Consider the following 24,556-nt stretch of genomic DNA (forward strand, 5'->3'; position numbering starts at 1 on the left):
GCATCCTCTGCCTTCAGCCGAGCGTCGCATCCGGACTCGACTGCAGCTCAGATCCAGAGAGAGGAAGGTGGGATAGGAGGAGGTGGGAAAGGGAGAGGAAAAAAATAAAAAAAGGAGCTGGGGGAGGGAGGGGTGAAGCCAGGGGAGTAAACGAGAGAAGAGCGCGCGGGGGGAGGTGGAGATGCGGGGAGCGCGCCTGGCGCAGAGAGCTGAGTGGACCGCTCCAGACAGCGGCGCGTGCAGCAGCTCCTGAAAGCGGCGAGTTAGCAGAGCCGGGCTGCGTTTCCAGCAGGAGCTGCGAGCTCAGTGCAAGCTCACAACAAGGTGATGTGCCTGGAAGCATTCTTTTGCCCGCGCGGGGTGCCGCAGCTGGGGCTTCCTCCCTTATACCCCCTCTCCTCCCCCGGGTCTGCGGGTCTGCGCGTGTGTGAGCGCCCGGGTTTGGGGGTAAAACCTCCGGGGAGGGGGCACCCCGTCCCTGCTTGTCTCCTCCTCCCTCTACCCCTGTCGTCGCTGATGCATGTATTCCCGGGTTTCCCGGTCTTCTTACCCCTTGTTTGACACTGCCCCCCTCCCCGCCCCCCGGTTGTGTCTCCTTTCCCAGATGCTCAAGGTGTCAGCCGTATTGTGTGTGTGTGCAGCCGCTTGGTGCAGTCAGGCTCTCGCCGCTGCGGCGGCGGTGGCTGCGGCCGGGGGGCGGTCGGACGGCGGTAATTTTCTGGACGATAAACAATGGCTCACCACGATCTCTCAGTATGACAAGGAAGTCGGACAGTGGAACAAATTCCGAGACGTAAGTGCTGCGCACCCCCATCCCCGGACGCAAGAGCGCGCTGCTCCCAGGCGGGGGCCGCGGCGGCTGCGGGCGGGTGGGCGGCGGACTCGATTTTCCGAGGACAGGGGCGCGGGGAGCCGGGCGGCGCTCGGGGTGGGGGAAGTTAGCGGTGGCGATGACCCCTCCCGGCTAGTGCTCGGGAGAAGCTGCTTGCTGGCTGCCCCGGAGTTCAGATCTCACCAGGTGCCCTCCTGCCTCCTGCATCCTCGTCTCCCGCGTTCCTCCCCACCTCCCTCGGCCCCCAAAGGTTTCCAAAGTGCTTGGCTCTACCTTCTCAACTTTTGAATGGTGTTTCTGGCAGTAGTAAACACGGCAGATAGATGCGCCTTGGCGATGGATTGCCACTCAAGCAACTAGGATCGATCCCGTTACTAATGGTCCATTAAGGAATTTGAGGGAGGAGGGAGGAAGATGTAAGATTTCTAAATGCCGGCTCTCCCAGGGGTGGGAGGTGGTTTGGGCGCACCAGCGGGCAGAAGTTGAACTGCGCTTGATCCCATCAAATTGCTGATCAGATTTGTGCTCCAGCATTAACTTTAACACAGAGCATGTTTGTAGCGCATTCGATACGGTTTTATTCCGGAATGCATCCCTGCCGGAAAATCCGCCCGGTGAGGGGGGTCGTGGCGGGGGGACTTCCGTAGGGGGGGGCTCTGAAAGGGTTAAACTGTAGACTCCCCCGGGGTGTGTCCTCAAGGGTTATTAAGAACGAGGCAGGTGTTGAGACGTTTGTTTGCCTTGGAGTCGCTGGGGGTGACTTCCAGTCATTTTCCCCAACTGATCTGAATGGAGCCGGGGAAGAGCTGCGGGCGGGAGAAGCGCGGTTCACCTCCCAGCTTTCAACTTGGCTGTCCCAGCGAGGTGGCGGCCTGGGCCCCGGATTACCGCCCCCACCCCCAGCCCACCTTTTAAAACCCGGGAGGCCCGAAAGGAAGCGAGAGTGATTCACAGACACCCTGCCAACCTTTATGGTGACATTTGAGAGAATTTCTCCTGGAGTCCATCTGCACTGCCCTACGTAGACATGAGTTAACTTCTTTCATCAGCTCACACTCTGTCACGATTTGGGAAAATAAATGGAAGCTTAGATTAGTTTTCATCTTGGCTCCTCTATCCCCTGCTCCCAACACCCCTCACATGAGTCAACTGAAGAGGCAAAACACGTAGCTGTTTCTGGCAGAGGGATTCCTGAAGAGACGCTGATTTTCACTTCAAAATTAGATGTAACTCATAGATACTAGGCATGGGTACAGGGGTGAAAAATGGTAAGATAATGATAATACTTAATGGAGGACTCTGTCTTACACGTTTTACGAACAAAGCTTCAAATCATTTGAGTGTTAACCAAAATCCTTTACACATTTTTTTAAGTTTATGCTAATATTGAATACAATCAAAAAAGCAAGCAAGCAAATGAGATATTTCTAAACCTGGAGAAGGATTTCTGCTTATCATATCCTCATTTGGAAAAAAAAATGAAGATTTTGTCATTATGTGAACAATGCTTCACATAATGACATTTTATTTATTGATGGCTGCTTGAAAATCTTTTAAAATAAATGTTAGGCTTTCTTCCCCAAAATATATTTTAAACCTTCGATCTTCCTGTACTCTGACTTTATTCAAATTCCTTTATTGCATTTTTAAAGGCAACCAGTTATGCTTGAACAGTTTGTAAGTGTGTTTGATTAAAACTATGGAGGCAAGGTGTGTTGCCTGAAATAATTAAATATTCTAGGAATCATTCATCCAACTTATACAGACACAGAATAGATCATTTTATTGTTATAGTACTTTCAGTTATCCTTAGTTGATCTCTGGTGCAGGGCGGGGGTGGGGGGGACCATTAAAAGTATATGTTAAATTTAAATAAAGGATTTACTGAAATATTTTTAGCAAATACTTGTTTTGAAGGACATGTAATAATGAAAATATAATAAATTATCTATTTAAAAATTATATCAGGTTTTAGCATTACTACTTATTAAGATAATTATGTTTTTGTAAAGATAGCTTTTGGAGGGCATGGAGAAGATAAGTGTTATCTTTTTTCCACCCTTTTAGCCACCTGTTGCTTATTCTTAACATGATAAAATGTATGGTGATAGTGTAACATCTCAACTCAGAATGCAGAATCTGTATTTAGACCATTCACCTCACTGCTAATGTACAGATTATTTTTCCCTTCTTGGGAATCATTAACTTTTTTTTTTTATTCTGTATTTTTTAAGATTATGGCTTTATTTTTTTTTTTTTTTCATTTTCATCTGGAAGCCCAAGGTGATGAGGCATTGCTTGAAGTGTTTGTGCTGCATGAATCTACCTTTAAATGTTCTGCATCAGCATTGATATCTTAAGTAATGGATTTGCATACTTAGTTTATACAAAGACAAGGAAACAAAGATATCAATCTCTTCTTTTAGAAATAATTTAACTGAAGTACTTATGTCTACTTTTCTCTCCTAAAGAAGTAGTTAATTTTATTTACAAAAAAGGTTAGAAATACCTAAGCATAACCAAGACTAGAATTAGTCTTTACTTTTTTTGTGTGTGACTATTTTACACAAGCAATATTATTTTACAAGTAATTCCTTAATGAAAGTTTGAACTATATCTTCTTTTCAATTATATTTGAAAACTACTTTGAATAATATTTGAAAATGCAATCCATCATTATATTTTAACTGAATGGTTTTTAAGATAGATGTATTTTTTATATATTATATGCAATTCAAATATATAACTATATACTATGTATAATAAAGCTTTAGGAATCAGGAACATGGAAAGGAAGTATTATGTAAGAGTAGATGAACATAGGAAACACTGCCATTGATGACTCATTTTCTCAATTTCCTCAATATAAATCACAGAGAAATAATTAAACCAAAGCCAAACTTAACACAGAAGAAACTTCAAATAATTTTGACCAGTTTATACTAACAATGCTCTTTGAACAAAGTTTTGTTGCCCTTTAAAGTGTACAGAATGTCAGTATATACACAGAAAACCTGTCCTTTTGCAAATTAGTATAAAAAGTCCTGTGGACATTCTAACTACTACATCTTAGGAAAAATAAAAATTTTACTTGAAGATACAGAGAAGTCAACTCACTTAAAAGTAAGTATAGTAGATAGATCCAGAATGACTATGTTCAGAGTATAATTTTATGATTTTTAAAATAAAGCGAACAAACAAAAAACTTTCAACAAGATATGTTTAACAGATACACTGGTTACATCACATTTTTTTTTTTTTTAAATATTTTATTTATTTATTTGACAGAGAGAAATCACAAGTAGACAGAGAGGCAGGCAGAGAGAGAGAGGGAAGCAGGCTCCCTGCCGAGCAGAGAGCCCGACGCGGGACTCGATCCCAGGACCCTGAGATCATGACCTGAGCCGAAGGCAATGGCTTAACCCACTGAGCCACCCAGGCACCCTGGTTACATCACATTTACTACCTTTTTAGTTCTGTTGAGTAGTGATAAAATCAAGAACTCCAGATTTCCCAGTGGAACAATTGTGGGATACTACCTTTACCAAGAGCAGGTGTAAGGAATTCCTTCACTCCATTCTTACATGTATAAATGTATGCATGCTTATGAGGAGAATTGAAAATCTAGATCATTAAAAGAAAACAAAGTCATTAGCTTCTGAATCAAGTGGTCCATATATTGCATATTTCAAATATTTGTGTTTTATAAGTCAATTAAGGCAATTCATGCTTGCCGTAATCATGTAATAAATGAATATGGAATTTGGAAACCAATGAAGTAATTGATAATAAATGATATAACGCCTTTATCAATCTAAACTACTATGACTTCTCCGAAGTACATATTGTAATTAAAAATGACAAAAAAAAAGATACTGTATATTGGAAGCAGTGTAATAAAAGTGTACATGGCAATGTGGCCATGCTAATTTCAAATAACTCATGTAATAAAATCAGAACTGTACCCATCTGCTGACATTCAAATGCTTCTGATTAAATTTATTGTTCAATAAAAATACCTGGGAGTGGAGGTAGAGGGTGAGAGGAGGGATGAACAGGTACAGCACAGAAAATTTTGAGGGCAGTGAAAATACTCCTTGTGTTTGTATAATGGTTGATATATATCATTATACCTTTGCTCAAACCCATAGAAAATACACCCCCAAGAATGAACTCTAAGGTAAACTATAGACTTTAAGTAATTATGAGGTTTCAGTGTAGATTCATCTACTGTAACAAATGGAGCACTCTGGTAGAGAGCATTCCTAATGGGGAGGTTATGCTTTTATGGTAGCATGTACCGTCCTCTCATTTCTCTGTGAACCTAAACTCCTCTAAGAAAAGACTATTGGAGGGGTACCTGGGTGTCTCAGTGGGTTAAAGCCTCTGCCTTCACTCAAGTCAGGATCTCAGGGTGCTGGGATCAAGCCCCACGTCGGGCTCTCTGCTCTGCGGGGAGCCTGCTTCCTCCAATCTCTGTTGGTCTCTCTGCCTACTTGTGATCTCTGTCAAATAAATAAATAAAAATCTTAAAAAAAAAAGACTATTGGAGAAAATCATAACCACAACCTCGTCATCTTACAAAACAGACGAATGACAACCTGGGGATCATTTTGAACATTGTTTCAAGAGATGCTTGCCATTCTTCTTGCAAAACCCATAATCAACTTCAGTTTGCACTGATTCCTTAACTAATTTTTAATACCCTTTAGATATACTGAAAACAATAAAAAAGTCTTACAATTTGACTTTAAAAAATTCAACCTTAAAGGACATGTTAAGTGTTGTGAAAATGTAAAATACAGACTTACGCGTCTCAGCAACCCTCAAATTAGAAGTTGAATTTTAAAATGCCTGATTTGGATATATTGGATAGTACAATAGCCTTTCTTAACCTTTTTTTTTTATTGCCTTTTCTCATTTGAGTTGAGGTTTCATCTTAGTAGAGTATACAGATTATTTGAGAGGTAATGGCTGATGGGGGGGTGGGATATTTCCTGCCACTTAGAGGCTACAGAGGAGTAAAGCCCCCTGAGAGTCTATCAACTTTTACTGCTATTAGTTAGTAAATGAACAATTGGTTTCTATGCCTACTGCAAGTAAAGTATTTCATTACTTTAAAAGGCATAGAGATTTAGACATAATCTTTAAAGAATACTTTCTCAGTAATTTCCTTAGATTTATGATGCACCCTGGTTGTATTACCTAAACAGTCAGCATACCTTTAGCATGAGGGCTTCTCCTTTGTAGTACATTAAAAATAATTTTCTTACTTGAGATATAATTGACAAAATTGTAGATATTTAAGTTGTACAGTGTGATGATTTCATATTCATATATATTATGAAATGGTTACCTTTGGGATGTGCTAAGAGGAGGAAGGGACATTTTACTACTTTATTTTTAAACAATATGTAAAAAATAATTATTAATAATTAGAGAAACTGAACAAATCAAACCACTATTCTCTCTGTTCAGGAACACTTTCTCAATAATGAATATCTAATTCTGATTTTAAAAAGTACGTTTTTAGTGTTTCTTACCATGAAACAATATCTTGAACTGTGGTAACCGTTACCTATATTTTATCATACTTGAGCACATAGGCTGTCTTTGGTAATTCTTCACAGTCAGTCTGTTGCATTCCCACAAGTGTTTTTCCTCTCTTACTTTTATCTTTTTTTCTCCTTTGATCTATTGATGACTATGGTCCACACTGTGTTTACAAATGCATGAAAGTGTATATAGTGTATATAGTATACGTACTTGCAAATCAGACCCAGTAAAGATTGTAGCAGGTGATTTTTTTAATATTTGACTAGTATTCATATTGTTTAAATCACTAGAGGACTCAATCAAGAAAGAGGCAATTGACTATAGAGAAGCAATAAGTAGTCTTTGAAGATTCTGGAGTGAGTGAGTTACTACAGCAGCAAAGGGCTAACCCCATAAAGTAGTCTAACCCCAATCTGTGACATCTGAGTCCTAGTTAAAGAAAGGTGTGGTACAACCTCCACTACCTATTTCTTAACCCACCCACCCACCACTATGACCACCACTACCAAACTCACCAGTTAAGATTGATTTTGTCAAGTCAGATGTCACATGAGAAGAGCAGGTCAGAGAATGCCACTCATTTCTGGGAAGGGACTGTCAGGTAGAACTGCCATCACATTTTAAGACCCCATTTGAATTGAGTACAAAATTTAGTCAATTTGCTTGGGTTCTTCTAACACATAGAAATTATAGGGAAGTACTTTTAACTCTCCAGTTCTCATTACTTCTAGTGAATTATTAAGAAGGTGTAACCAAGTAGAATAAGAAGTAAATTACTTTGTGATTTAAATATATATATGTAAAATACATTTATATGCATGTACATATAGGTTTATGCATAAATATGTATGTATTATAATATATTTTGTATGTGTTTGTCTTCAAATAAGTAACATTAAATCATCAGGAAACCAAAGTGATTATATCTCGTATTATAAATATTTTTTACATGCTAATTAGAAAATAGGCACTCCCTCGGGGGCGCCTGGGTGGCTTAGTGGGTTAAGCCTCTGCCTTTGACTCAGGTCATGATCTCAATGTCCTGGGATTGAGCCCCACATTGGGCTCTCTGCTTGGCAGGGAGCCTGCTTCCCCCTCCCTCTCTGCCTGCCTCTCTGCCTACTTGTGATCTCTTTCTCTCTCTGTCAAATAAATAAACAAAAAATCTTAAAAAATCTAAAAAAAAAGAAAATAGGCACTCCCTCTAAAATGTTGTTAAGACATTTTTTTTTCTCCCTAGTTTAGCTTTCTGCATCTTGCAAATGCAAGCATAATCGCCTTTGCTATTATATGTGTGGTCACCACGTGCCTTTCTGGCTCTTAAGAGAAGTCAGCTTGCTTGTGATTACACACTTCAGCTTTTTACCTAGTATACCAAAAGAACATCATATATTGCTATAAAACATCTTTTTTCCTACTTTTACAATAAGACTACGGTAAGACTGCTTTCAGATCTCATGATTCTGACTCAGAGTAACATTTTATATTCCTATGCAACTTTACTTTTCATGATCTGGGCTAGAATTATTTTATTATATTATATTATTTATATCTATATCCATATATACATCTGAAATTTGACTCTTCTATGCTATAAGTTCTTGGAGTATTCACTTACATTTTCCCCATTTATGAAAACTCTTTCATTTTTTTTTCTACTCATTCTACCTCCCCTAGTTTACAGATTCTTCTCCTTATTAGATGCTGAACTCTCTACAGTTACAGATGGTAGTCTCTTCCCTCTCAAAAAACCTACAGTTCAGGGGTGCTAGGATGCAGTTGGTTAAGCATCCAACCCTTGTTTTCTGCTCAGGATGTGATCTCAGAGTTGTGAGTTAAAGCCCCGTGTCACGCTTAGTGCTCAGTGTGGGGTCTGCTTGAGATGGTCTCCCTTTCCCTCCACCCCTCCCGCCCATGCTTTCTCAAGTAAGTAAGTAAATAAATAAATCTTAAAAAAAAAAAAATCCTACAGTTCACCTAGCATTAGCACAGTGAAGGCTTAGAGTTAACATTGGAAACATATTTAATAAATACAGGAACATTATATTTAATGTGCATTGCCATCTGCAGTCATTAAGTAAAGGCTTTTAGAACTGTATTGCTTTTTATTGACCATTTCCATTTCTCACCACTGCCAGCCCAGTTCCGTAATATAAATGAAAATTTAATTTTATATAAAATATAAGGTTTCAAGTACAAAACTGGTTTAGTCCATAAGTTTCAAAATGCACTAAAATGGAAACACTGTGCCAAAACTGTCATGTTCAATTTCAGAGTGATAACAGTAGATGGGAATTATATGCATCTTGGCACTCCCTCTGCCAGTTCATCCGATTCTTTTCCTATAGTTTCTCTTTGACCACATAATTTTTTGCTCTAAGGTTTTTAAATATTTTTTGCTGCCTACTACGTAATGTTAAAAACCAGTATCTTCCCCCTTTTTCAACTGCTGCACTTCATTTAATGGTTGTATGGCTGAATCCAGATATTTTACAGATAGTCCAGATTTATGTCTTTGACTTCTACCTCACCTATAATGCCAGTGTGTTAGTCAGAGATAGGTTAAGTTCTTGCAAAATGGGGGCTCTGAATCAACTTGCCTGAATTAAGATAGAATTTTATTTCCCAACCAGGTGATGGTTAAAGTGAGCTTGACAAAATGAGCAGTCCAGGTCTGAACTTCCAGGATCACTCTCTCAGTATTTTCTATCATCAATTGTCATTTCCTATCCAGCGGGAAAGATTGAAGAGAAGGTCAATGCACCTTACCCTAGAACTTACCAGGACATTGTCATTGTGTGTATCTCAAGGACCTCAACTCAGTGACATGGCTATACCTTGCTGAATGGGGGGCTATGGAATGTCATCTCTAAAGGGAAAAAAATAACAGTAAAAGGAAGAAGGGAAAGCCAGACACGAGGAGGAAAATATTTGTAACAACTATGTCTGTTTCATTCATCTAAGTGTCTCTTGAAATTATTCCTTGTGCCCATGGATGGGAATTTTTGTCAATTCCCATTACTTATTAGCCTTCCTTCTATCTTATTCCCTCCCTAAATTAAGATTATCCCTCTGTCCTCTGTTCAGAGTAGAGCTGGAACATCTAGTATCTAAGGTTCTGGATGTAGAAGCTCGAGGGAGTAGTAGTTTGCTAATATCTAAGAGAAAATGTTGGAGGTCAGATCAAAGAAGAACACCCACATACATTTTTAAGGAGAGCCTCATCGAATGACAAGTCCTTTTTCTAGTGAAATCATTTAGTATTATCTTCTGTGAAAAATTTTTTTGTTGTTGTTTAAGTTATGGATATTTGGCCACAGGTCCAGATAGGTAGTGTGATTGGTGGGAAGAAATTAGAATTTATTTATTGTTGGGACACTTGGGTAGCTCAGTGGGTTAAGTGTCTTTCTGGGATAGAGCCCCACATGCAGCTCTTTGCTCAGCAGGTAGTATGCTTCTCCCTCTCCCTCTTCCCCTCCCCCCACCCTGCTCTTTCTTTCTCTGTCTCTCTGTCAAATAATTAAATCCAAAATAAATAAAATCTTAAAAAAAAAGAAAAAGAAATTACTTGTTGTTCACTTAGTTGGGAAAGAACACTCTCTATACAAGGTTTTTATTTCCTCTAATGCGGTAGCGTGGGGAAAGGCAAGTATCATTAAATGCAAAGTACCTTTCCCTGAATAGTACTAGAAATGATGCCATTGCTGAATTCACACAGCAATTAGTTCTGGAAACAAGGAAGATAATCTCTTTAGCATTAGTATCTCTGGGAGAGTTACAAGATGGTATACAAAGTAAGATTTGCCAGAAATGCCATAGAAGCTTTATGCTTTTGAGTTTGACTCTTGACATCAGAGATGGCTGAATTCCTTGCCTGGATCATAAGAAGAGATGGTGAATTGCACCATTTTGTTATTTTTTTAAGAGATCTTTGAATGCTTGCTCATATTTGCAAAATGAAAACTTTAGTATTCATTTTTCTTTCATGTATATATATATAGTCATGGCCCAATTATTTCAAAGTGATCACAAAATTTTTGCTTAATATTTGCTCACACTTAGAATATCTTATAATTAAATTAATAATAACAATATAGCATACAAATATACATGGTAGAAAGGTAAAGTCTTTATAAAACCATTTTGTCTCTGCAGTCATGTAATTTTTTTCAAAGGATGATATTTTCCTCAACATTCTTCTATTGGAAATCACCTGGGTCTTGATATCCCAATCACAAGCTTCTTACTTTATCAAGGAAATAATGACCTTTGTCAGAAATAGTGTCTCCTACTTCTGAACATTTATAGCTGATTTGTCTATTCAGAATTCAGGCCTAATACACACTTTTATTTCCTCCTTTGTAAATAACACTGTGATATTTCATTGGTCCATTTAATAGGTTTAAAGGCAATCACTAATAAAATCTTTAGAATTTAAGTAAGGTAGACTTCTTTTTTTATGTATAGTCTATGTACTTTGGATACTTCTAATCAGTATTATCATTCTTATTGTAAAATAGAGATAATTCAATACAATTCCATATGTTTTCATGACTGCTTCACTAGAAACGTCATTGATTTTAAAGCTATACTTTTTAAATATACAAAAGAAAATATGAAGTACTTTACCATTATAGCAATCTGTAATTTTGTTAGGTTCTGTTATTCAATAGTTTGGTTTACTAATGATATTAATTAAAAAAGGAACTTAAATTTGGTATAAATGTGTATTTTCTACACATAATCAAATAGCAAGTAATAAATATGTAATGATTTTTTCCCCCATAACTTTCTTTTAAGTTCTTTATATTAATTTAAGGCTTAACTATATGCTAATGTGTGTATTTTCAGATGATTGTTTTGGGATTTTGTCAATAACATAATACCATATCTTTATCTATGTTTTCTGAACATACAAGGTAAAATAAACTACATTTATACTTGGCTGGGTTATTTTTTATAATGGATATCCTCTATTTGTCTTGTTTTATTTTTGAAAACTAATCATCTGTGCTAATTATGTTAATATGAAAAATCTTTAATTATGTAATAATTAAATATGTACGATATCTATACCTCTGTGTGTGTGTCAACTAAAATGTCAAAATAATGTAGATGGGAAAAAAAGATGCCAGGGAAATTAAAGGCTCATATTTATAAAAATAAATGCAAATTTATTATACACTTTTATTGGAAATAATTAGAATATTTTATTTAATGAATAGCTATTACTCTAATCAAATGGCTTTTAAAATAGTTTAAATGAATACATTTTTTTATACTTCATATGAATAAGCTATTTTAAAAGTTCTACTCATAAATAGAGGGGGTGAAATGGTAAAAATGTACTCATTCAAAATATCAAAAGAGGCAAATATTTTAAATAAAATAAAATAAAAAAATATATAATATTAAGTAGTGACAGATTATTCCTTGTATAGATATTAATAATAGTGTAATAGCAAGCACTTTCATATCTAATGTCAGTAGTATTAAAAGTTTTTACATATTAATTAGTGACAAACCTATAGGAGGGCCCAATTATTATCTCAGTATGTAGGCAAGGAAACTGAGGCCCAGGGTCAGACAGGTGTTATCAGCAGGATTATCTCTAGTACTGGCATTCTGGCTCCACTCTCTTGCCCTTACATACTGTACTATATGCTTTCATCTATTGATGGGCACTTGGATTGTTCTGTTCCCACATCTTCGGTATCATGAAAAAGGCTGCTATGAGCGTGAGTGTGTAAATATCTCTTCAAGATCCTGCTTTCAATTTTTTTGAAATACACTTAGAATTGGGATTGCAGGATCATATGGTAATTCTATCCTTAAATTTTTTAAGAACTGCCCATTTTTCAATTGAGTTTTTTTAGTATAATATTTTAATAACATAAAGGTAGAGATTATTAATCTCCTCTTGTAAATGGGATAGGCTAGCTTCAATAAACTTAATTAATCTGACCAAGATTAGTGAGAGTTGGACCCACTTTCTCTAGCTCTGAAGATCATGTTTATATGTTTATTCTTATTTTTAACAGCTGGGTGCTTTGAATGAGTCATCATGAACAGCTCAAACTGTTTTTCTCCCTCTTGAAATGTTATATTTGGTTCTTTTAAATGATCACAATAACTGTATGTTAATTTCTGCTGGACCAATACATTGATAATGATTTGGAATTTTTATTACAGTTATTGAAGGAGCATCACTTATACGAGATGACAATGATTTCACTATAATTTGATAATTGTATCTTGAAACTGCAATAGAAAACTTCTCATAGCCTGCCTTTTCATTAGATTTTAAAGTAAATCATTATTAGTGAATGGAAGTCCAGTATTTGCATTGTACCTTATATCATTCAAAGAATAGTTTTTATCCCTAGAGGCGTACTATATATGACAGTTGCACACAGTTGGCAGTTTTAGTAGTGATTCTTTTGATATCACAATGAAATTCTGAATATCTCAGGTAGGCAGGAGTGGCTGTTAAAGGGACTACTAATTGTTTTTACAATAGGTGTTATTTGGCTTAGAAATACAACTATAGCATCTTTGGAAACTGTGAGGTGTCATTGTGTTTAACTTCAACCCCCCTACAGTTGTGGATTTATTTTCCATGTGGATAAAAGCGGAAAAGGAAAAGGTTTTTTCTTACAATTAAATACCAGGAATTCACACATTATTATCATAGATAAACAAGTGTAATCAGTGTTGAATCGGTGCTGAGGCAGCCTACCAATTTCTGTCCACAGTAGATCACTCATTTTTCTTTCTTTCTTTTTTTTTTTTTCCCGAAGATTTTATTTATTTATTAGAGAGAGATAGAGAGTGGGCAAAATAACACAAGCATGGGGGGGGGCAGGCAGAGGGAGAGAGAGATATAAGCAGGCTCCCCGCTGATCAGGGAGCCCCATGTGGAGCTCCATTCTAGGACTCTGGGATCCTGACCTGAGCCTAAGGCAGACACTTAACCAACTGAGCCACCCAGGTGTCCTGATCCCTCATTTTTCTATGTGTTTTATGTTGAATTTCAAAGACTGTTGTAATTCTATTGATTTAAAAGGAAATGAAATTGAATTGGAACATAAAATACGTTATCGTGTTTCTAGCTTTTAAAATAATTTTGTTGTTCACATATATTCAGGAGACTTTTCCATCTAGAACTTCATTAAAGTTATTAAGTACGAACCATTTCACTGAAAGCAGATTCTCTGTTTTTAGAGTTTTGTAGCAAGATTAATTAGCTGCTAGACTGAAGAAAATATGAAGTGAATAAAATTCAAAGATATCTGTGTTTTGTACTGATTGAAGTCAAGTAATAATGAGCTTATTTGATGCTAGATTTTATACTAAATATTTATATGAAATAAGTTTCTCTATGACATATTCTCTGATAAAAATGAAAATAAATTTATATGATCAATTTTGGAATGTGTTGAATGTTCCAGATAATTCTGTACATTTTTTGTTCTTAACATAAGGAAAGGCCCACTGTTTAGTAGGATTAAAAGAAGGAGAGACACTAAAAATGCAACAACTTAATCTAATTGTGTCTCCAAATATATAAAACATTACAGGGCATTATCTTCCTGAATACGCTAGAATGCTTACTAGCTAGAGCTCCTAAATATAGTAATTTGATAGTCCCTTCATCACAGCGCTCTTTTACTTTTCTATCATCAGGCTACTTTGTGACTTTCAAAATATTTACGTAGGGTACTCTAGGCAGGATACTTTGAAATATGAGCTTGCTAATTGCGTTGGCACATGGTATTAGCATCTGCTGAAGAACCAGTTTTAGAATATCAGGAGAATATTTATAGGCCTTTCATGGCATACAGTATAGTATGAAATTATAGGCAACCTCCTAGTCTTCCAGTAAGACTGTTTAAGGTGCCCTTGGCAACATCTGATATTCTCCACAAATGTCCCTGAGGCAGTCAGATTCATCTAAACGAACATTCCTTGAGGCAAAACTTTTCTAGAACACTGTTATCGGCAAACATTAGGCTAGTATTACCTAAGAAAATTTTCTTTGACATGAAATACAGTTTCTTGGAGTTGAGTTGTTATATACTTTATGGTTTTAAAGAACTGTTGTACTTAATGAAACTGTGAATTAAGGCATACTTCACACTGCTAACTGAGGAAGTACTTGATTGGAAGCTCTGAAATTTGGATGTAACCTTAGGCAAAGAAGTGTTTTTACATAGATCAACACATTTTAGTATATTATTCCCTGACTTCCTTGTTGATTAAACTTGCCAATTTTGCTGACTAATGTTATTGTCATTTAAAGTTATTTGTTTCAGAATTTATAGGTGTTTGTTTTTGTTTTGTTTTGTTTATTTCACACATTTTCTCAAGGAAATTTTTTTGTTTTTTAAATGTGGGAAAATTGCCAATGGAAAATAACATGTTTAATTCAAGTAGCAAATTAGTAGTAAAGATAGGGGAAAATACCTTACCTCATTTTGGGGGAATAAGACTTATTTGAAAAAGAATTTAATTTTCAGTGTCTGCCATGTATCAAGTTTTGAATATCATTGAAAACCACAGCAGTTTGTAGGTCAGTGAATGAGATCTGGAAATCTAATTTCAGAACTGCTTTGTTTGCTCTGAATAGCAGATAGCCACCTGGCTTTTGCTGCCCAGAGTCTTGTGTTTATTCTTAGAGTGAGCTTTCTTTTACTTACATGTGCTCTTTGCTCTGAGGTGTGGATTTGGTAGACCATGAAAAGAAGCTTACCATCAGTGTCAAAGGTGACAAAAGTATCTCTGATGCTACTCTTGGTACCCCTGGTACCAAGATGAGAATTAATGTAAAACATTAAACATCATCTAAGGCAGAATTAATGTCCCTGGGGGCCTGGGCCAGTTATTTTGCTGTTCACACACTTTATTTTTTGAGTTAAAAGCAATTTGCTGACTTCTAATTGGTCTGCCTGTATGTCCTTGAATGTCTTTCAAGTGTTTTTACTCTGTAGCCTGTCATCTTGGACTCCAAAAATAAGCTCTTTGTGAATAGTCCTTGTAAGTAGTTGGTAGTTTTAGGATTGGATAATCTTAGGTATAATTAAATCATGTTTGTTTTTAATTCTACTTGAATAAGTAATTTAATGTTTACTTTTTTGTTGTTGAACTAGATTGTGATGTTTCTGATTTGTATTTGTGGTTGAACAAAAACCCTTCTTTATTGTATTTTGTGAGTTTAACTTTTTATTTTAACTTGAATGAAACAATAAATTTAAATAACTGTCTCCTAGATAGCATGATAAGAATTCCACAGTTTAATTTTTACAGTGACATAGCAATATTGGTATCACGTGAAACTAGCCAGTATGTGAAAATATCTAAGACTGATTTTTGAAATGGACATAAATTGTATGTTCATTACTAATTCTCTTTCTTAAATAGATATTAGCTAAATTACATAGAAACCAAAATAAGCTGTTATAAAGAACATATGATGATAGAATTATGTATGTTAAACAAATTTGAAGTAGCATATTTTCCAAGTTTTTGTATTTTGTTTTATTATAATTTTTAAAAGATTTTATTTATTTAATATATTTATTTATTAAGAGACAGAGAAAGTGAGAGAGAGCACAAGTGGGGAGGAGAGGGAGAAGCAGGCTCTCACTGAACAGGGAGCTCAATGCAGGGCTTCATCCCAGGACCCTGGCTGGGATCATGACCTGAGCTGAAGGCAGATGCTTAACCAATAGAACCACCCATTGCCCCAAAATATTATAATTTTAACTGAAATAATTTTGTATATAAAATTGACCAACTAGATAAGGAGATTCAGATTTTTTTAATGAACTTTTTTGAATTCAAATGTATTAATAAAAGGTAATTAAAATAGCAAATAAATTCCATTTCACATTGTTTTACAAATAGATTTTTTTTTAAACAAAAACTTTGGAATAATGGGATATTTGGAATAAGGCAATAATTAGAATAAAGCAGTTTGTATATGTATATTAGTTTGGGATAGATATTTACCTCTATGCTGTGATGTTTGTTATATTTATTTTAAAACTACTTGTAATATTATTGTTTGATATTAGGGTTTACTTCTGCAACATAATTTTTTTTTTTTTTTTTTTAAAGATTTTTTATTTATTTATTTGTCAGAGAGAAAGCGAGCGAGATCGAGCACAGGCAGACAGAGTGGAAGGCAGAGTCAGAGGGAGAAGCAGGCTCCCTGCGGAGCAAGGAGCCCGATGTGGGACTCGATCCCAGGACGCTGGGATCATGACCTGAGCCGAAGGCAGCTGCTTAACCAACTGAGCCACCCAGGCGTCCCACTTCTGCAACATAATTAATAAAGTGTTTTACAGTTATTAAGCCATTTTTCTGAAGCTAGTTCTCTGGACCAAAAAGGCCAGCCATGACCATTTTCCCAGAAAATGTTCAGATATGTGCAAATTTACATACAGCATTCAAGTCATTCATGATTCAAGTCATTCATGATGTGATTATTTATGACATAGATAAGGGTGAGTTGTGTAATAGAGTCATTTCTACAGAACTTATGACAATCTTAAATCTGTGCAAAGATTTTTTTTTTTAATGCTCTTGTGGTTACAGGAAATGTTTTATTGAAGGTATCTTGGTGTTTCCCTCCCAACTGTTCCCTAACAAATCACATTTAAGTCCTATCAAGGTCTTCTCTGCAGTACTTTTCAAATCCACTGATTTACTCAAATTCACTCTTCCTTGGCTCAAATCATTCTCTCACTTAGGCTAGTCTTGTATAGGACTTTCATGTTTTCAGGTTTTTCCTTGCCTGTAGCATTTAAAGCCTCATTGATAAATGAATTTCCCCCACATTATAGCTCTGATTTTTTTGCTTCTATGTTCAAAAACTTTCATTCATCCTTTCATTTATTACAGAGTAGGACCGTGTATAACTGCAACTATAAATTACCCTTCAAAAATTTGTGAATAGAATTACCCTCTGTGAGATAAACTCTGGAATTTCTACATAAGGGATCACTTCATGCATTAGTATAGTCATCTTAGAGCGAGAGGATGTGAGTCCTAAGTCTGTTAGAGTTATTGTAAGCCGTTTGAATATCATAAAACACACTTGGACGAGGCTTGTCCATTAGGAGTCTAAAATCAGATCGAAAAAAGTAATTCACATAGGCAAGCTTTGGCCATGCTCAGGAGAGAGACAACAGTTACTTTAAAGGTTGATCTAATGTTCTGTAACATTTGGATGACCAAAAAAAAAAAAAAAATCCTGTCTTTGATTCCATGCTCACCTAGCAAACTTCTGATTTTAATGTAGCTCAGCCTCAGGGAGAGAATGTACCAGTCATGCTGACACGTGTTTTCTGCTGACAGAACCAGGTTTCTGAGGTGTCAGGGCTGAAGGCCAGATCCTGGATGGTGTTAAATTCGTCAGGTAATATCACAGTGTGAGGTCTTTGGGAGGTAGCCTGAATCTTCCTGGTGACAGACAGGTCTTGCCAGGAGCTTTCTATTTCAATGTCAGAACCAAATAAAATCTCCCCCCACAAAAAAAAATTCCTATTCTCAAATCCAAAAGCCCTTCATGTCCTTCCTATGAACCATATTTTACTTTCTCCTCTTTATTTTCTCTTTTATGTACTTCTCACACTAGTCAAGTTGAGTTGAGTCATGACCCGTTCTCCTGCTGCCTCTTCCCTTTCTGTGCGGATTTCTCATGAGCTGTGCATCTGGAATGGAAGTCCCTTGCCTGGTTATTTATCTCTTTCCTAATATTTCTCATTTTTCATGGTCCAGTTTATATTCTCTTTTCTCCTAATCTCTTCTGTGATTTCCACAATCAAATGTAATCTTTCTCTTTCCTTAACTCCTGGGACACTTAGAGAGACAGAGTTGGCCGTGGAGGGAGAGTCATGCATCCCAAGAGGTCTGTGTCTTGCACTCCAGGAGTATAGAAGGGATATTCATAAAACAAGTTACTATGTGGCTGAGTGAATGAGGATGTCATTGATTCTCTTGAGATCAACTATAGGAGTTAATATAGATATCAAAACCCAGGTTAGTACTATTAGTTGATATCATCACATTTTATCTTTTTTCCTACAGTTTTTTTGAGTATGTCACTTATGGGTCCTGTGCTCATTCCCAGTTTCTAGACAGTCTTTCTTAAATATCTGATTTCTATATTTAAGCTCTCATTTATTTTATAAGAACAGTGTTGATTTTTACCATGAATTTTGAACTATAGTTTAAAAAAAAAGAAGAGAAAGAATATTAACAAGGGTTTGCCCTGTCATATATGACATATTTTTGCTCTGCCAAGCAATCAACTCCTGATCTATAATTACTATGAAAATGTCAACAGTAGGCTGCTGGATTTTTGCCATAAGTTGTCACAGAAATTAGCCACCTCACAGTAAGCTTTCAGAGTAGGAAAAGGAGTTTCCCTGTCTGTTTTGTCTAAACTCAAACTTTCTAAAAATGAGAATCCTAAAGAAACACTGGTAAACTGCCCTTAAGACTCAAATGATGGATTCACTTGCTGTAGGTAATATTATATAAGAGGGAAATATAGAGAGATATATTTTCTCTGGAAGAGCATCTGTTGAAAGGAAACTTCCTAACCTGATTTTATAGTAAAAATGCAATGTTAAGAACAGCCATTTAGAAAACACCTATTGAGAAGATACAAATGCTCTGGGATAGACTATGTAACCTATTTTGTGAATTAAGAACAATGTTAGTACCTCAAATGAAATTTAAATTACAATTTCTAACCTAAATTTTTCTTCTTTTTTACTTGAAATCTTACAATGCTAGCAATATGCATTCAATTTGGAAGAATCTAAAATACCAATGAAAGTCTTACAACCTGTAACATAGATTAAAGTTACTTAACAAAGATAAAGATAATATCTATGGTTTGTGGATATTTTATATTTAAACTATGTAAAAATAGTAATGACAACAAATGCAAAGCAAATACCAAGAATTATAATCACTATGTATTGAGTGGTTTTACTGTTACGCTTGCTATTTTCTTAAAATAGTCTCTTAATTTACATCTTGGAAGATACTCTGAACCAACTATCAGGGAGGCAGCGTGTATACCCTTAAAATTGAAAACAGAAATGAGGCCTTTGGACGTGATCTGAAATCAAGTCATGCTGTAATTGCTGGAATATTGCGTTGCATGTTATAGTGTAGTGGTATAGGATTACAGTGTTTTATTATTATTGTAATAAAAATTCGAAGTATTTGAGTCATGCAGTCTTTGACGAACTAATGCACATGATGGAATGTCATCTTGAAGTTTATAATTTTTATCATGACTATTTTTAATAACATTATGATAGTTTATATGTAATGCTCTTTGTTAAAATTTTTGAAGAGTTAAGGACTAAGTACTTTACTTCTTAGATTTCAGGATCTGAGGCTTATAATTGAAGGTAGTTGAATTTAGTTGCATTGAAACCATAATGTTTTGATGTATCATTGTGTTGGTTCACAGCTTTGAGAGTTCTTCCTGCTGATATTCAAAACTGGCCCTGCACTGGCAGGACAAGGAGATTCTTAAGGAAAAGGCAGCCCACTCCAAATTGGTATGTGGCAAGTTTAAGAGGAGAGGGACTTACTTATGAGGCTTGTTGCTGGACCCCAAGACAAGTAGATTTCTGTATCTGTCTGCCAGAATCTGAAAAGCCGATTTCACAGAAACAGAAAGTCGAATGGTGGTGACCAGCGGCTGGGGACCGGGAAATGGGCTGGTGTAGGTCAAAACGTACAAACCATTGTAAGAATGAGTTCTGAAGATGTAAGGTACAGCATGATGCCTGTAGTTAATAATAGGATATTGTTTACTTAATAGTGGCTAAGACTAGATCTTAAGCATTCTCAGAACAACAGCAGAAAAACGTTAACTATGTAGATTGATATAAATTAATTATCCTGAACTTGGTAATCATTCCACAATGTATATGTGTATCAAATCATAGTGTTGTGCACTTTAAGTACATACATTATATTTGTCAATTTTCTCCAATTACTCTTTGATAAGGTTTAAAAGAAAAGGGAGGGGAAAACGTTTATGCCTTAACTGGGTTCAGTGATGTGCATGGTTTAAAGGTTCTCAACAACACATTATTCTCTCCAGGCTGCATCCTTGAATTGGCTCTTAGTGTGGGAATAGTTGATACAATGTACATTCTAAAAACAGGGGAGAAGGTAAAGAACATTTGATGTCCTGGTCCAGCTCTTGGTTCAACTGGTTTTCATGTCTTTTCAATGACCTCCTCCAGCAAATTCACACTGAAATTGATCTTTGGGGAAAGGAGATTTCTATTTTCTTCATTGTGTTTAAATGAGTAGTTCTGACTACAGTATTTATGTTTCAGGCCAGAGATCTAATTTCTTATTTAGTGTTAAACAGCAGCTGATAGTGGGGGAGGGGGGAGCAACCAGGACATAGAATTAAAAAAAAAAAAAAAAATCTTGCCAAATATTTAAGTTTTCTCCATTTTTTAAAGTTACTTTTACGACATCACTTAGAACATGTGTTTAGGACATATGTTTTAAGGTTATCATGAATGCAGATAAATGACATGCAGAAAATGGAGTAAATACTTAAAAGTGTCTTCAAATAGACAGGATAAAAGACTTAAGAATGATTCCAATGTTTGAAACATCTTTGAATATTGTACATCTATAATATGGCAATTTCATAGTAATTTCAAATGCCATCTAACAAAATTTTGTTACATAAAAATAATCAAATTATAATCAGAAAAGAAGCAAATTAAAAAGTTTGGAATCTAACTACTGCTCAGGAAAAAAGAAATAAGATAGATTTCATACCATTTTAAAGGTATCAGACATGATGGCAAAATAATAGAAAAGTGAACATTTTAGTTAGGTATCATTTTTTTCCTATATGAAAATACTGAACAACTTCTCCTTTTCCCATATGCCCTTAATCTTGATTAAATAAAGCCAGGATATGTAAGGTTAAAAGTAGTTGTTTATTACTATTGTTATATTGTTAATAGATGCAACCAAATAATTGGTTACAACAGTTATAAAGTAATTGGCTGCTTATTTTTTTAATTTTTTTAAAGATTTTATTTATTTATTTGACAGAGAAAGAGACAGTGAGAGATGGAACACAAGCAGGGGGAGTGGGAGAGGGAAAAGCAGGCTTCCTGCTGAGCAGGGATTCTGACTTGGGGCTTTATCCCAGGACCCTGGGACCATGACCTGAGCAGAAGGCAGAAGCTTCACGACTGAGCCACTCAGATGCCCCTGGCTATTTATTTTTTATTTTATTTTATTTATTAAAAGATTTTATTTATTTGTTGGACAGACAGAGAGAGATCACAGGTAGGCAGAGAGGCAGGCAGAAAAAGAGGGAGAAGCAGGCTTTCTGCTCAGGGCCTTGATCCCAGGACCCTGAGACCATGACCCACACCAAGGCTTAACCCACTGAGCAACCCAGGTGCCCTGGCTGTTTATTTTTAATTTGAGTTATTTTGGAATTTTACAGGTGGCCCTGCTTTCCCTTTTCTGCACCTCGCTATGACTCAATGTCACATTGAATGACATCCGTCTTTGCACAAACATAGGATGAAATTACACATATAAAAAGCTCATTTTATCCCAAGAGGAAAAAAAGTAAACATAAAAATTCTCTTCTATTAGTGGTTGAATTTATTTCAAAAAGCTACAGATGAAGGGCAGAGCTATTTCCCTAGCATGGAACTAAGAGCCACAGGAGCAACATTGCCATTTACTACATCATCACTGAGCACAGACTGATAACCATGCCGTCTATGCAAAACCCAAATGATTCCAGCACAGGCTGCCGAGAGCGCTAGGATTCCTGTAAGTGAATGCCTGGAGGTTATGTGTAGGTCATACTTCGGCATTGTCATTCACAGGCAGTGGTAGTGGCCAAACCAGACATTTTAAGGTTATTTCTTAAATTCATTCTAAGATAGTTTGTAAATTCTTAGTACTTGGATTTGTTTTGCATTTTGTCATACATCTTGAAAAAAAAGTTACCTCAATTTTTTAAAAATACCTCGAGCTTGTGACAACATTTCTCGGACCTTAGATTATAAAATTTCTAGTGGCATTATGGAAACATTGAAACAATTGTGTTGTATCAATTGAAATGATTGTACCTGGATTTTGAATTGAATAAGGTTTCTGTTCTGTACTATAATCTGCCTGATTATAAATAGGTGTGTAGGTTTAATATAGCAATGGTTTTTTGTTTCAAAAAACTTTTTTCAGATAAATAGATAAAAAGATAAATAGAAAGATAGGAACAATCCTAATATGACTTAAACCAAGAGACAATGTTCAATCTATCTTAACTGTGTACAAAGCTGGTTTGATTAACTGTACTAAATTCCTGTTAAGATTTATAGTTAAACCTCTATTCATTAATTGTCCATTAAGAGACCATTCAAATAAGTAAAAAAAAAAATGCAGTCTATATACTTGGTCTTTGACATACTCTAAGACAATATTAGCAATTGGCTCATTAGATTACAAGGACAAATATTTGCAATTTATTTGAAGAAAGACTATTTGAAATTAGCTATCTCATCTAGGGAAAACACAGTTGTTATCATTTCCTCAGATCATTATCTATTTTAAGTGAGGAGATAATCAACATTAGAAAGTAGAGTGTCTCTCTTACTACAGGGTTATGCATGAAAGCTGGCATGATTCTTGGGCACTTCTTGGACTACAGAAATACTTTGTGTGTGTGAGTGTGTGTGTATGTGTGTGTGTGTGTGTGTGTAGCTGAGTTTATAAAAATGAGAACTAATCTATAAGAAAAAGTAGAGTTTATTTTGTGGTATTTTCTGAAATACTGATGAAACATGAATGAGCCTATTTAGAGATTCCTAGATTCTATTATTCAGAGCTTCCTATGGATATGGGCACCTGTTTCTGAAAGTTCTTCTGAAGTTCTGTGTTAACATCTTAGGACAATCAAACCCTGATGTTATTGATCTGATTGATTGCTGCTCTGAATACATTCAACCAAAATTAAGTTAGAAAACGCTTCAATACACCATAACAGCAAGGACCTTATTATAGTCTATAAACATAGTGGAGATGTCACTTATTTAGTTCAATACAACATAATCTTGCTGTTGAATATTGTGAAGTTAAGTCTAGCTGCCGTAATGCATGTATTATAGAATTACTGTCATTTTGCAGCCAGATTCCCTGAGATTGAACCCTGACTTACCATTTGCTGCTAGATTAGTTTGACCTCTGAATCTGCTACTTACTGCTAAGTGACCCTGGACAAATTATCTTCTGTCCACATTTTCTGGCTCTGTAAAAGGGAGATGGTATTAACCTCCTGCATGCTGTTGTATTGGAAGGTTATATATTGATATGTAGAAGTTCTTAGTTCACACTGGCATATGTTAAGTACATGATACATATTAATTATAATTATTTCTGTTGTCAACAATGCCTTGTTATTTTGGTTTAAAATTTAAGTTGAACCCTTAAGAAAAATTATTCAATGTTCAACAACTGAACCTACATTTTGATTAAGCACTTTGTCTAAAATGTGTAAGATTTGGAATTTTCCAACAAATCACAGGCTTCTATTCACTTACACAAATTTTATCAGATATTAAGAGCAAAAATATGTATAAATTAAAAGCACTTTGCACTTACTATATGCCCCAGAGATAATCACTAACATTTGTAAGACTCAGCTAGCTAGAAGATGAGAAGGATATTTTCTCTTTCAGAAAATGAGGATTATTATAAATATCAAATGATCAAATACACAGGCAAACCCTTTGGAAAATAATAAATTGCTAAACCATGGTATCATTTCAAAGACAAACACTCTTCTTCCATTTATAAATTTGTCTTTGTTTCCTAAATATGCGCATTTACTTTTTAATATTTGTAAAATTTATAATGATCATTAAGACTAAAAATAAATCAAAACAATGAGGAAAAGACTGCTTTGTTTTTAAATGATTCTGTGTGCCATTTTTAGCCTTCCACCCAAGTCATGTCATCGCCTCCCTAAAGAATCTTTGGACTAGTGAAGAGATTGACATGTTGAAGAATGATTAGAAGGTATTGTGACAAGGAAAGTAAGATAAGCACATGCAAATTACATCTGCAGACGTAGGT

At 35.8% G+C, this 24,556-nt stretch overlaps 1 protein-coding gene across 1 annotated transcript in view; it reads left to right on the forward strand.

The window, feature by feature from the left end:
- The first annotated feature begins 153 nt into the window (after window positions 1-153).
- Window positions 154-24,556, forward strand: part of SPOCK3 (SPARC (osteonectin), cwcv and kazal like domains proteoglycan 3) — a 486,709-nt gene continuing 462,306 nt past the window's right edge. The window contains exons 1-2 of the mRNA XM_059374211.1: window positions 154-324; window positions 605-793. Coding sequence (XP_059230194.1) covers window positions 605-793 — 189 coding nt within the window. The 5' untranslated portion in view covers window positions 154-324. The remainder of the gene's footprint in view (window positions 325-604; window positions 794-24,556) is intronic.

This window comes from Mustela nigripes, chromosome 1 (assembly GCF_022355385.1).
Source record: "Mustela nigripes isolate SB6536 chromosome 1, MUSNIG.SB6536, whole genome shotgun sequence".
In the NCBI taxonomy this organism is placed as follows: Eukaryota; Metazoa; Chordata; class Mammalia; order Carnivora; family Mustelidae; genus Mustela; species Mustela nigripes.